Here is a 13,224-nt window from a genome sequence, read left to right as displayed (position 1 = left end):
TCTCTACGCCTGCACACGTTGTGAAATGCTGTATTTCCTACTTCAGTGCCTGATTTTAATTTTTGTATTTGTCATAAAAGGAAGAACAGACAGATGGACGATTGACATTTAAATGAAACTAAACACTTAAGCAGACTCTGACCTTAACTCTCATGTAACCAGCCCTGATGTGAGAGGCTAGATTGGTACGTGAAAAGAAATACTGTTTGTATGAAGATCAGACTGAATGGAAAGCACTGCAACAGCAACTCACAAGACACAGACCACATCACACACACACACACACACACACACACACACACACACACAGATCATTTTCAAGACTCCTCTGTTTGTTGGAGCCATGCCAGTTAGAGCTGGTTGGTTGGTTCTGCTCGTTCAGTCAATGTTTAACCACACCTTATTCCTCAGTACTGAGTGACGCTGCAGAGCCCACTGCGCTCCAGCGTTTCCTCAGCAGTTACTTCATTTCTGTAATTACGCTGTGAAACCAGCCGTCATACATACTGAAGCGTTATTACAGTCACATGCAGCCTTTGTCAGTCGAAATGTGCGGTTTTGTCGTGTTAGCGAGCGAGCCTGGTTAATGGCTGTGAAGAAATGACAGGCATCTAGATTAGTGCTGGCAGGTGTTCAGGTAAAGAGGGCCCCAGGTGCATTTCTTAGTGGCCCCTTAACTTTACAGCCTCCTGGTCCATGTGAGGATTCCTTCTGATGTTTGGCCTGGGAGTGGCTGACGGTTATGCCAGCCGCTGTGACTCCTAGCCACTCCTCCAAACCGTTTTGCTTATGCACACACACAAGCTCACACTTTTCCAGGACCCAGTAAAACACAACAGACACATACACGAGCTAACACACACATGCTCACACACTGAGAGCTGACGTGGGCTGAGGTCTGAGCAGGGCTCCGTCTGGAACAGCTGGTATCCATCTGTGGTTGCAGTTGCTCTGGCTGCTGCTTCTTCCTGCTGCTGCAGGCACCGTGGCTGCCCCGAGAGGACACAAACCAGCCCCCTGAAACCCATTCATGAGCTCTGCTGCAGTCCCACTCTGGGAGTCAGACCGACGAGATAGTGAGGCTCTACTGCTGACGAGCGGCGTGCTCACCAGCCTTCAGCATGGATATCCTGACAGCCTGGGCTGTCACTAACCCGGCTGTGGCCCGGCTCCTCTGGGTCCTAGCTCTGGTGCTGGCCACCCTCCTGGTCTGGCTCTTCTTCTTCTGCTGCTACAGCTGGAACCAGAGCTCCTCACCCTCCCTGGAGAGGTACCTGGCAGGTATGTGGACCCTGCCCCACCTCCACCCTCCTGTGGGTGTGTGGAGGCCTCTGATAGGCTTACAACAATACTGATGCTGCTCACTGTCAGGCTCGGTTTTACTAGGAGGAACAATCAGTGGAAATGTTTTTTGTTTTTTTTTCCCTCCCAAATCCGGTAATTGTAAAAAGTTAGTTTCCTTTCCAAGACTGCAGTATCCACATTTTCCAGAGGGTGCCAGCTCGTGCTGGCTCTGATTCCATGCTGTGGTTGGAACTGTGCTGTTTACTGTTTGAATGTGCCTTTACCCATGTGAGAGGACACAAAGGGTCTTTCATACTCATTAGTTCAAAAAATGTTTATTTTTGGGTCGTTACTGTGAGCCATCGCAGACATACTTTTCCAGCTAGCTGAGGATGTGAAGCTGCACTTCAGTGTTGTACATGCGCTGCAGAATGTCAGCTTAATGATATGTCATAAATTTGACATGATGTGACGCCATGGGACAGCATGCAGCTCCAGTTTACAAACTGCAGTGATGGAAACCTGCATGTCTCTGCAAGCTGGATACCTGCACTGAACAATGACTCAGCAGCACTGTACTCATTTTAATGCAATGTCACTTTTACTACGTCATGATAGTAGTTGAAATTATGACGATTGCACCACATTTTTTGTTCCCTCTGATGTAATATTTTTTTTTTGTCTTTTTCACAGTGATAGCAAAGCACTCCAAATCTAAAGCTCCGACTCAGGTGAGCCTTTGTTCTGTCTTTCAATGCATAACTTCCTCATTTGCATCAAAAACATGAACACTTCATGCTCCTGTGTGATTATGATGAAGTCCTCAACGTGCTGACTGCTTCGTTATGTCATTAGCACGTCAGCTTGTAATGCCTGCTTCAGACTTCAGAGGTCCTCGTTCACTTACACTTTGCTCAGTTTCATTCACCCAGGCTGCAGGTGAGAGGAGCACACAATGCCAGCAAGCTTGACAAGTTCATTGTTACTTATCCACAGTGCTGAGCCATTATTATTAAGTGATGTGATTATGTGTCTGTCAGTGTGTGACACAAATTTAGACCGAGTTACGTCATCACACCCACATAATACAGAGTGTTAGTTGTTTAAATGTCATTTTTAAAGTCATGTAGGTGTGTCATAACACTTTGAAGAGACCACAAAAAAGGATTTTACTAAGGTTTCATCAGGGCTCTTAATGCTCTTAAGGTCCCTCAGGTGCACAAAACATTTCATATCTCAAATGTTAAATATGCTTTGCTGTACAGGCTCCCCAGCGCTGTGATCTAAATGCTGATGTCACCATGCTAACATGTTGATGTTAAGCAGCATGCTAACATTTGTTCGCTAGCACTAAAGGACAGGTGAGGCTGCCCGGGGTGTCATTTTTATTATTAAAGTAAGAGCACTGAACAATAAAAACTTTTCCCTGATGACGAAAATTTAAGGACTAGCCAAAGTTATTGTAATTTGTCTTGAGAGGAACACAAATGTTTGAACCTCATGGCAATGCAGCAGCCTTTTTTCAAGCTACACAGCTACCTTGTGTGGTTATAAATGTTTCGGGACTTAATGTTCCTGCAGGGCAGTAGTGATTCAACCCACGGCATGTCCTGTTTTTACATTTAACGTTCTGTCTCCGTAATAAGGGGAAGTGATGCGTTCAATGTTTCCAGCATGAGCAGCGGTGTTTCTTTAAAAATACAAGAGGAACTGGCATTTTGCTGAAGCACAAAACAAAGTGCATTGTTCTTTAACATGCAACAGCTGTGCATCTACTAAAGTCTGTGTGGCACACAAGTCATGCAATAAACGCAATACACCCATCGAACAGACCATCTTCAGCTTTAGACCCCTCTTGTCCCATCGAGTGTCCCTGCAGAGGACGTCGCTGATAGCAATCCTATATAATCTACGTACTGTAATAGAACCTCTCAGCAGCTGCAGCTTTATCACGCAGCATTTCCATTACTAAGTACACTGCAAGTGGGCTCATGTTATATTGAGAGATCTGTAACTGTGCTGGCCTCACTCAGTGTGCTTTGGCACAGGGATTATGGGTGTTGTTATGCAGTGGAGAAGCACTGTGCAGTCATTGTGTGCGATAAGTTTGAGAGGCTCTCTGAAATGGCTCCATGAGTGAAGCCCTTTGTCTGCGTGGCACTAACGCGCCAACAAAGGTCCATTTCCTCCCGCTGCAGCCAGTGTGTGGACAGCGAGACGTGTGAGGTCTCTTGTCAAAGAACCAGCGTAATGCTGTGGCCGTGAGTTATCAGGCTGCCAGTCAAACTCAACTCATGGAAAAAATGTCTGCGCAGACAAGAACAAGGGGCTTCAGATGCAAAAAGATTCATGTTTTCAATGTGCAAAAGGTGACAAAACCTTAAAATATTGTTAGAATTGTGCTATGACCCAAACATTCTCTTTAAAACGCTTTTTTCCACTTAAATCATTGTTGGCAAAAGATTTGCCACATTAAACAGAAACCAAACAATCGACAAAATCATCAAACACCATTTTCATGTTCATGTACATGAACCTAACACCTGTCTTGAGGAAGACTTGTATTAAAATTATTACCCAAAAAGTATGCAGCAATGGAGAACTGTCAATGTCACTGTGGCAAAAGCTAAATACTGTACAAGCATGCACCTCCATGTCTGTGTTAAAGGTCAAAGTACGATCAATTTATTGCCATAGCCCCTTCAAAAGACGATAATGATCCATGAATATTCCCATCACGGCGTGCTGCTGGTTCAGAGGTTACAGCAGAGCGAAGAGGCTTTACGTTTCCATCTGTCACACTGTGATACGTGAATGATTTCATTATGACTGCATGTGATCTTCAACCACCGCATGAAAGAGAGGCTTGTTCATATTTAAAGAATGGAAATGTCACACATTCCATAGGTTTTAATTTATGGCACAAACAGGTCCACACAGTCACGCCTTTCACAATATTACATACCTCAGAACTCCTAATGGCTGATTACTGCATGATAAGATGAGACAGAGCTTTAATTCATCCTGAAGGAAACGACTGACAGTTCGTGACTCACAAAGCCTGCTGAGAGGTGACGGCTATGGGTATAGAAATAACTACAGTTTGACACATAACGGGCAATGCTGTCTGCACATTAGCATTTCTAATCTTAAAACATAGCAGATGCTCTCCGTAAAAGCTGTTATCAGGACCTCAATCAAGAGCTTAATTTTCAAAAGCTCCATTCAGTTATTCACTTGGGTGCAAAGAGCTAAGCTGCTGTAGTTCCTGTCCTCTTCAGGGAGTTTCAGCAGCAGGAAAAACAAAACCCCCATTTGTTTACCTGACAGCATTAATCATAATCAGTGTCCTCTGAAGAAGGGGCTTTTGTGCGGCTCAGTCAGTGCATGCCAGATATCAAAGCTGCTGCTTTCCAATGACGAGATCTGTAATTGAAGAGTGGACTTCCCTCAAAAATGAGCCTTAATTTGGAAATAAAAAGTGGATTTTGTTTCATGTTAGTGATGCTGTGTATGTTTGGCAGACGGCCCCTGAGGCAGCATGTTGTGTCTGAAGCTCCATACTGAAACTTTGACATATAAAAATCTGCTATACAGTTCTAAGGACAGCTGTTAAGTGATCACAGGCATCGTGTCATTTCAGAGGAAGAAAAAGCCCAAAGAGAAGCCAGCTGTCCACTCAGAGGAAGTGGTGGTGAAGGAGGCTGTGGCCGTTGGACAGGGGCCGCCATGTCCAGCGGCGCGGAAACGGAGGAGACGACCTCTAAAAGTCGGGATGGAAACTGTGACAGCAGTGAGATCACAGAAGGTGAGGAATGTTTCTCCACCGTGTGTCATCAAACGCCTCGTTTCCTGGCATGTCAGGAGCACTTTCTCCACCGTGTTTGGTTTCACAAGTCAGTTTTTGGACCTTTGAATAAATGCGGGGGCGTTTAAGCACCACAGAGACGTTCTCTGTTGTCATTTCTGGTGACATTTCACTTACAGTTCTGTGGATTTGAGCTGTTTGTCCACTGGATTCTGATGGTTAGCAGAAATAACTAATGCATGTTGAAAATCAAAATGAGCTCCAATCAACCAGCTAGAACAGTAAAACACTACTTTAACATCAATGCATCAGTAAAATAATCCAATGATGTCATATGTAACAATCACAAGGGACATTTTGCATTGAGTACTTTTACTTTTCACTCTTTAAGTACATTTTCCTGATTATACTTACATGTCTTTACTTAGTAACATTTTCAATGCAGTACTTTTACTTGTAACAGAACATTTTTACAGCGTGGTATCAGTACTTTTACTTCACTAAAGGATGTGAATACTTCCTCCACCACTGGAATCTGACCACTGTTGACTGTGTTGTTTGCGCTCTTGTGGTGCTGATATGGTCCTGATGGACTGTTCATACTCAAATGATTTAAATTTATTACCACAGTAATTATAACGTGTCTAAACTGAGCTGGAACATCCTCCAGCTCCCTCAGAGCTCCGCTGCTCTCTGGCTTCATCAAGCACTTGGTTGATCAGATTGACCCTTCAGCACAATGGGGACAAAGCTGGCACAGACAGCGGCATTCAGAACCGATGGCACGCATCCTTCATGAGTACAAGACCGGGCTCAGAGTGGGACCGAGCCAACGGCCCCCAACTTCTCCATACCCACCGATTTACTCTCCAAGGGGGGAGACTAATCATGTAGTAGGACCACACAAACAAGCACTCTATCATTCATGGTGTGATTATGTAACGGCTCAGCATGACAGTTTTTAATTCGCCTCAGAGCGACTCGGCCCCATTTGGAGCGAAGAAGAAAAACACGACACAGGATAAACAACTCAGAAGGCAAATGGACTAAATGGAACAGATTTCTCGATCAATAGCTGCTTATTTGCATGTTTGTGACATCAAAGGGAAGGCAGGGGTCAGCTGGTAGACACAGCAAACACATTCAGTGCACAGTTAATGTGATGATCTGACACTAACAGCACTTTCTCATATTCACTCTCATTTTTAAATGAATCTACATTAATAAGGGTCCCAGGAGTCAATGAATGATAATACTGTGATAATCATTCACATGCCAACATATGCAGGGGAGCCAAAATGTCATGGCTTTTTCAGTGGACTGAATTTATGTGAACTCTGAAAGTTCTGTCTGGATTAAAGGGATTTGTTGAAACTTTTTTTTTTGTTCCATTTAACCCCTAAAGATGCTTTTTGAATGTGTTGTACTGTTGACTTCAAGCTTGGGTTGAAAAGTTCAGTTTTGTCCAGAAATCCCTCCTGGAGCACAGAGAATGATTGTAATCACCATCACAACATCTGTTTCCACATGCCGGACAGATGCTGAGCTCAGCATTGTGCTGGCGTTACCTCTCTTATAACAACATCCTAAAGGTGTGGAGTTCAAAGCAAAGGCTTGAATTACACAGTATGAGATATGTTTTAATTTGAGTCAACCTGAGCACACTTAGAAGTCTAAAGGAGAGCAGTCACCTGTTAAAAAGACGTTTAAATGGTTCAAAATATTATTGATTAAACGTTCACATTAGGACCATCTTTCACTGGGATTTGCATTAAAATGCTGACTGGATATGGGATGCATACCGACACATCAGCTTCCCTCAGAGGCTCGACTGTCAAGAACAAAATTCAGTCTAAGGGGAGTAACGTGTGAAGAAGACCCTGCCTCTGATTGCACGCTGCAATCAGTCTGACCTGAGCTCAGTCTCCACTTGCGCATCGCGCTTGCGATCACATCTCCGCTCCCATCTGCAGCTTCATTCGCGCCTGCAGATGAGCGTCAACTTCCCCGGTGCGGTCGTGCTGGCTGTGAGGCATGTGGGCTGAGGCTCAAGGAGCAGATTCCTCCTCTCGGCTCACTCTGCAGCCCGGATCAGTCCAGGTCTGACCGGCTCGACGCCCCGCAGCCAGGATACTGCAGGACGCAGGCGCGACTCCCGCTGCGGATGCGGATGATGGCTCGGGAAGTTTGAGCGGGTCTGACTGGGACGAATCCGCCGACGACACCACTGCAGTATCGGGTTTTTTGCGATTGTTTCCCTGGGACCAAAGCAGCAGTCATCCTGGATATTTTTAGCGTGAGTAGATCAGGAACCGGCCTACAGATTATTTATAGTTCACAATCTGCCGCATCGCGCCTGATGGTAATCACATTATTTTAGTATCATTTGAAAACAAGCAGATTATAATTAACCCGAGTGTGTTTTGTTTATTTTTTTAAGCATCATCCTAACCTGTCAGGCTGCAGGTGCACCTTTCAGCTCTCTCCTCTCTGCGGCTCAGGACAGACAGCCTGATTTCAGGTGTGGCGGCGCAGTGCAGCTCGAAGCGGCTGTGAGTTTGAGTTTTCTGGGCAGGATCCAGACTTAACAGCTTCTTCTGTCAACTGACGACCAACAGATCCACTCCTAATGAAGTCCATCAGCTGTGGAGGGGGGAGACAGACAGACAGAGAGAGGGGGGCGCGTCAGTCAGCTGTCAGTGTGATTCACCCACTGTCCCGGTCTATTCATACCAGCACACATCACTTAACTTTGCTCCGTTTCCAAGTCCTGAGAGTTTCAGGAGCACGCTCTTGAATGCTCCTTGCCGTTGCCTGGTAACTACGGATCACCCTGATGCTTTCAGCTTGGACCGAGGCCATACAGGAAAAACAAAGCTGCTTTGAATAGTAATGGGTTAGAGGCAGGAGGATGGAGGTGATGATGCTGGTGGAGATGTTTATGGCGCATGGTATTACTGAGCAGATCAGAGCTCTGCAGTACAGTGATGATTAATTCAGAGAGATGATGATAAGAGATCAAACAGGCTCTCACTGTGCTGCCTGCCTGACTAAAGGATTTCAGTTCACATGCATATGTGATAACTTGCAGTGGTACCTCGCGGCAACCTTGAGATCTCTCCTTCTCTGGTGTGTGTATAGGAGCTGTGAATTTTACAGTATCAAACCTTTCCTGAAGGACGCAGCATTGTGCATGAAAGACTGAATCCTAGAATCTGAACAGTGGTATTTACTGGCTGTTCAAACAGTGGCTAAATGCCCATGTCTCCATTAAGATCAGTCAATGAACTGCAGCAGGAAAGTGTAATGCATAACAGCTCTGCTTTCAGAGGCAGTGTTATTAGTTGAGATATTGAGGGATGGGAGGATATGCTGATTACAAACAGCTGAAACACACGTTTCCACTCTGGTTGAGTAATAATCTGTCATTATCTACTAACAAATGTTATGTGCAGACGCTCAGTCTCACTTACTGAATTCTTCCTGCCAGACACCGTACAGCTGGATTGAGCCAACTGGACTGAATAAAGGTTAAATGATAATATGAGGAATAGATAGTGTTGCAGTACTGCAGTCCTAACAACAAACAGTAAGTAGCCAGAAATAGCACTTAGTGAAATCATAACCTGAATATGAACTGTGTCTGATGCACTGTAGACATTACCCCTGGGAGTTGGGTCCTGTCTGCTCCCGTCCAATCAGAGAGGCTGTGGTGGTGGAGAGCATCCTGTGGGCCGGATGGTGACTCAGCTGAAAAAGGAGCTGGGAGCGTGGTGACGTTGCACAGAGCATCCGCAGCACCTGCCCTGCTCCTCACAGCGGCTCTGAATGAAGAGTTCGGTGAAAAATACTTCAGACAGCAGTCTGAGCACTGAGCTGCAGAACTGAGCGTCTGTCTGAACAGATGCACATTAGGCTGAATTATTACGGCAGTTATTAAATAGTATAATTCATTGACTTATTGTGGTAATATAATTGCTTTGTTATTCTTAAATGTGTTAAAAGATGTCTGAAAATTCTAATTTAAAGCTAATGGTTGATGTTTTTGCTTTAAATGTGTGAAGTTTTATCTGCAGTGACCTTTATTACTTTATATGTGCTATTTTTGCATACATTTGCCATAAACTACTGTGATATGTTGACAGAAATATCTTACTAATAGCATGACATTGGTATCAGCCACCAAAGTAAGCACTTGTAAAAGTATTTTTATGATGTTATCAAAATGGGCTGTAGCATATTAGCCCAAATATAGCATGATGTGTCATTCTGGAAGTTTTACAGAGGAAACACTGGGATGTAGTACAATAGGCGAGGCATTTTCTTTCACAACAAACGTTCTCTGAATTGGTGCTGGAGAGCGTTGCATTATGGGTTGTTTGTAGCTTCGTTAAGCTAGCAGTTCCGCATCTGACCATTGGCAGGCGTTCTCGGCCCAAAACGTATCAGGTTAGCTAGTCCAGCTGAAAGAGTTTTCTGCTGACTAACGTTAATGTAAGGAAATTAACTACCAACAACGTCTTAACCTCGAAATGGACTTCACAGAATTGTCTGTCAGGCTGCCAAAAAGTGAGCTGTCACAGAAAGTCATGCTAGCAGACGGTGAGTCTCAAAGGACAGTTAAGCTAGCAGTAAAGTTAGCTAACAGTCATGTCTTAGTCTCAAAACTGACTCCTTTCAAAAGTGTGACAGCAGACTGTGAGAAACATGACTGATAAACGAAATGAAGTCCGTTGAAATTTAGTAGAGCAGCTTTTTTTTTTTTTTTTAAACCTGAAGCTGTTTAAATCACCAAACAGGTGAATTAGCATAGTGACTGTCCGAGATGCTAAAATACGACGCTAGTTAGCTAGCTAATTACAAAGACCTTTACTTTGTCATGTTTCCTCTACCGTTTATTCTGTGGTCCTGCAATTAACTTCTTTATTTAATTTTATTTTAAATCCATTTATTCAAAGACAGTACATATAATTTGAGTTTGCCAATGTTGCCCTTTTTCCTTAAAAGTGTTTATCTTCACAAAGCGTCTTTCAAAGTGTCAGAGAAGCACGTTTGTCTTATATTTGGGTCAGTGTGTAATATTTCATAGAGCTTTGTTCTCAGGCGTCTGTCATGAAGGTCAAACAATTTTATTCTTGGGAACACTTAATATTTAATCTCTCAGTAGCTCCTGTGGTTTGCTTGAAAATGTGGTAAACAGGAAAACCACCTGCTGTTGTGATTTCCAGAGAAGAAAACATGAATATTTTAAATCCCTGGTGGTCTGGTACTTCTATCGAGTGTTTGGTGGTTGGATCGCCATTTCACTGTAATGACAGATTACAGAAATATTTGGTTTTTGTTCTTGTTTTGAAAAGTTTTGTACATGTTTCTCTGTTTCCACCCACTATGTTCATCCAGACTATGGAGGAGGTGAAGGACAAGCCCAAGAGGAGGCCTTTGGTCAGGGCTGCGTCGGAGGAGAGTTCCAGTGACCTGAGTTCAGTAACTTACTCTCCATCACCTGGAGACACGCTGCCCTGGAACCTGCCCAAACACCATCGCATCAAGCGCTCCAAGTCAGCCTCTGGAGATGTACTGGACCCAGCAGAGAGGGCTGTCATCCGCATTGCAGGTATGTGGTTCACAGAGAAAGAATATGGAGGTGAAAGTGTCTGTGAGAGGGGTGCATGTGTCGTTTGTTTAGGTTGTGCCCATTGAAAATATAAAACATGGATGTAGTCTCCGTGACGTCACCAATAGGTTTTTGAAAAGCCATTGTGAAGCTCAGTTATAGCCCTGTGCAGTTGTCATGAACGGGGAAATTAGCTGTAGAGACCAGGCTGTAAACATGTTTACTGCTGCTATAAAGTTGGACATTTTAAATATGGGGGTCTGTGGTGATTGACTCACTATTGGAGCCAGCCTCAAGTGGCCATGCTGCTGTAGTGCTTACATGCAAACTCTGCTGTAACATTGCTGCTAAGACTGGCTGCTAATGCTGCTTCTCATGAAGCATTTTATATGGAGCCTGTCCTCTTAACGGTCGATCATATCACTTTGGGGTGACTTTGCGATAATTGATAATTGCGATGACTGTGTTTGATTTGTGAGCTTCACTGTGGCTGCTGGCAAGGCTTTGCTGTCAAGGGATGCACAATATTGGAGTTTTGCAGATACCCGATATGCTGATATTTTCCGAAAAGGGATACTCCTCTCAAAACTTGATTCTACCAAGGAAAAAATTAATATAGGAATGAAAATCTACATCCACCTGTCCCATAATGTAGGATGATAAGTAAATGTAACATGATTCATTCTCAAAGTGAGACAGGAGATAGGATTAGACAGCTCAACAGCATTTATTTGGCAGAAAACCCAAAGTATATTATATAAGTACAACAGTCAGTGTACCCTGGGGGCATGTCTATCAAGTCATTTACATTCAGCAGCAACAGACACACATACTGACACAGCGCAGAGCTTGTGGTGTTGGAAGTGTGGAGATAACATTAGGTCTGGTTATGTGAGCCTACACAAAAAGCAATGTGAAAAAACAACAGTTACCCACATCCAACTCTGTTTATTGAATTGACTTCAAATGATGCACAACGTTCACAGTTTCTCTTGACTGCCCCTCAATATTGATTACGCCAACGTTACTCCGGGTTGTGGGTCTATAATAGATGCTGCAAGCTGCATTAGCCACCGAATGTGTTAATGCTTGGCTCTTCACTCATTGTAATGTTCTGGATGACGGCTCTTAGGATGAACAATTCAATTTGCAGTGTTGAAGGAATGCAGTTTGGCTCCTCTGACACTGAGCAGTCTCCACACCACAGACATACTTACATAATTTAAGCCTCATGTTATTGGCCCGTCATACCAGCAGAAAAATGTTCATCATGGCCTGATACAGTATCCCTATCCCTGTTGTCATCCACTCGTCATACTGGCTGTTGTGCACTTCAAGTCCGATGCTGGAGTTTTCTGCCAGTGCTGTCAGCTATCGACTCTCTGCTTTACTTCAAGAGCTCAGGGTGTGTTTGCCCATGCCATCATGCATTTAGTGACTCGGCAAAATCTGTGAAAGAATAAGCTAAGATGGTGCTGGCTGTTTTCTGTAGCTGTTACAAAGGGTAGCACACTAATGGTTGGATTTAAATCAATCCATATTAATTCAATAGATACTACATAACCTGCAGTGGATGAAGGTGATTGAAATGTCACGATCCACTGTTCCAGATTCATATGCACGCTCAGCACTATCCCAAAGACTCCTGTAGGCTGTTGAAAGAGATAAAATGTGAACAACATCATTACCTTCTCTCATTATGCTCATTTTATTCCCATGGAGGGGAGTTCAGACTCTGAGGAGTGTTTCTTTGTCTACAGTATCCCTATAAATCTTGTCCAGGTTCTGCAGCTCATCCACCTCTGTTAACTCAGATGATGCAACTCGCTGCCTCAGCACTTCCTGTGTTGGGTCTTTGCTTCATATTGTCTCTTTGGACCACACCAACACCAACCTCTTTCTCCCCCCTCCCTGGTCGTCTCTGATATTGATTTGATGGGGTGGGGTACTGCAGCAGTATTGTGTGACTGGGTGTTTTTGTCTCTGCACACACAACAGCAGCAGGATTGTGTGACTCACAGTACGTCTGCAGAGCTTGTTGATGAGCTAGAGTTTAGGGAGATAGTGGATATCGGGTTAAATTATTTCTGGAGACAGAAAGTTTACTTCCTGTGGTGCTTGTGGATGCGTGCGGGATGCTGATGAAATGTACAGAATTAGATAAAGGTGACTGTGTCAATGTTGTCTCGTTGGATTGCTGTTGTAATGGCACTGGCCCGATTTATTAGTCTTGTGAGACACAAACGGCTCAAGCTTCAGCTTTGTCTCCCAACAAATGGAGATAGGACCATTTGTTATCAAGCTGCAGACAGTTTGAGAGGCAGTCCGTGTTGGGTGACACTAAATAAGATGTCAGTAAGAGTGCATCAATGTTTTTGTAGCTTTCTAACATGCTAGTTTATTGATCAGCTGTGACTCTTGGCACTTGCTCTGTTGACATCCATACAGAGGATGGCAATAAAGGAAGACAATAAAGTGCTGGCAACAGAACACACTGTCATAGACGACACAGGTCAGC

The 13,224-nt window shown here is 44.0% G+C and overlaps 1 protein-coding gene across 10 annotated transcripts in view; it reads left to right on the top strand.

Moving 5' to 3' along the window:
* Positions 1-7,007: 7,007 nt before the first annotated feature.
* pleca (plectin a) overlaps positions 7,008-13,224 on the top strand; it is a 94,041-nt gene continuing 87,824 nt past the window's right edge. For 6 of the 10 annotated variants that reach the window (XM_076753933.1, XM_076753932.1, XM_076753929.1 and 3 more), the window contains exon 1: positions 10,182-10,706. In XM_076753933.1, coding sequence (XP_076610048.1) covers positions 10,331-10,706 — 376 coding nt within the window. In that variant the 5' untranslated portion in view covers positions 10,182-10,330. Of the gene's footprint in view, positions 7,389-10,180; positions 10,707-13,224 lie in introns of those variants that run through there. The other 4 variants (XM_076753936.1, XM_076753937.1, XM_076753935.1 and 1 more) reach the window with 4 other exon arrangements.

This window comes from Chaetodon auriga, chromosome 17 (assembly GCF_051107435.1).
Source record: "Chaetodon auriga isolate fChaAug3 chromosome 17, fChaAug3.hap1, whole genome shotgun sequence".
NCBI classification, from domain to species: Eukaryota; Metazoa; Chordata; class Actinopteri; order Chaetodontiformes; family Chaetodontidae; genus Chaetodon; species Chaetodon auriga.
Note: the sequence above shows the minus strand (reverse complement) of the source record. Positions and strands in the feature narration are given on the sequence as shown.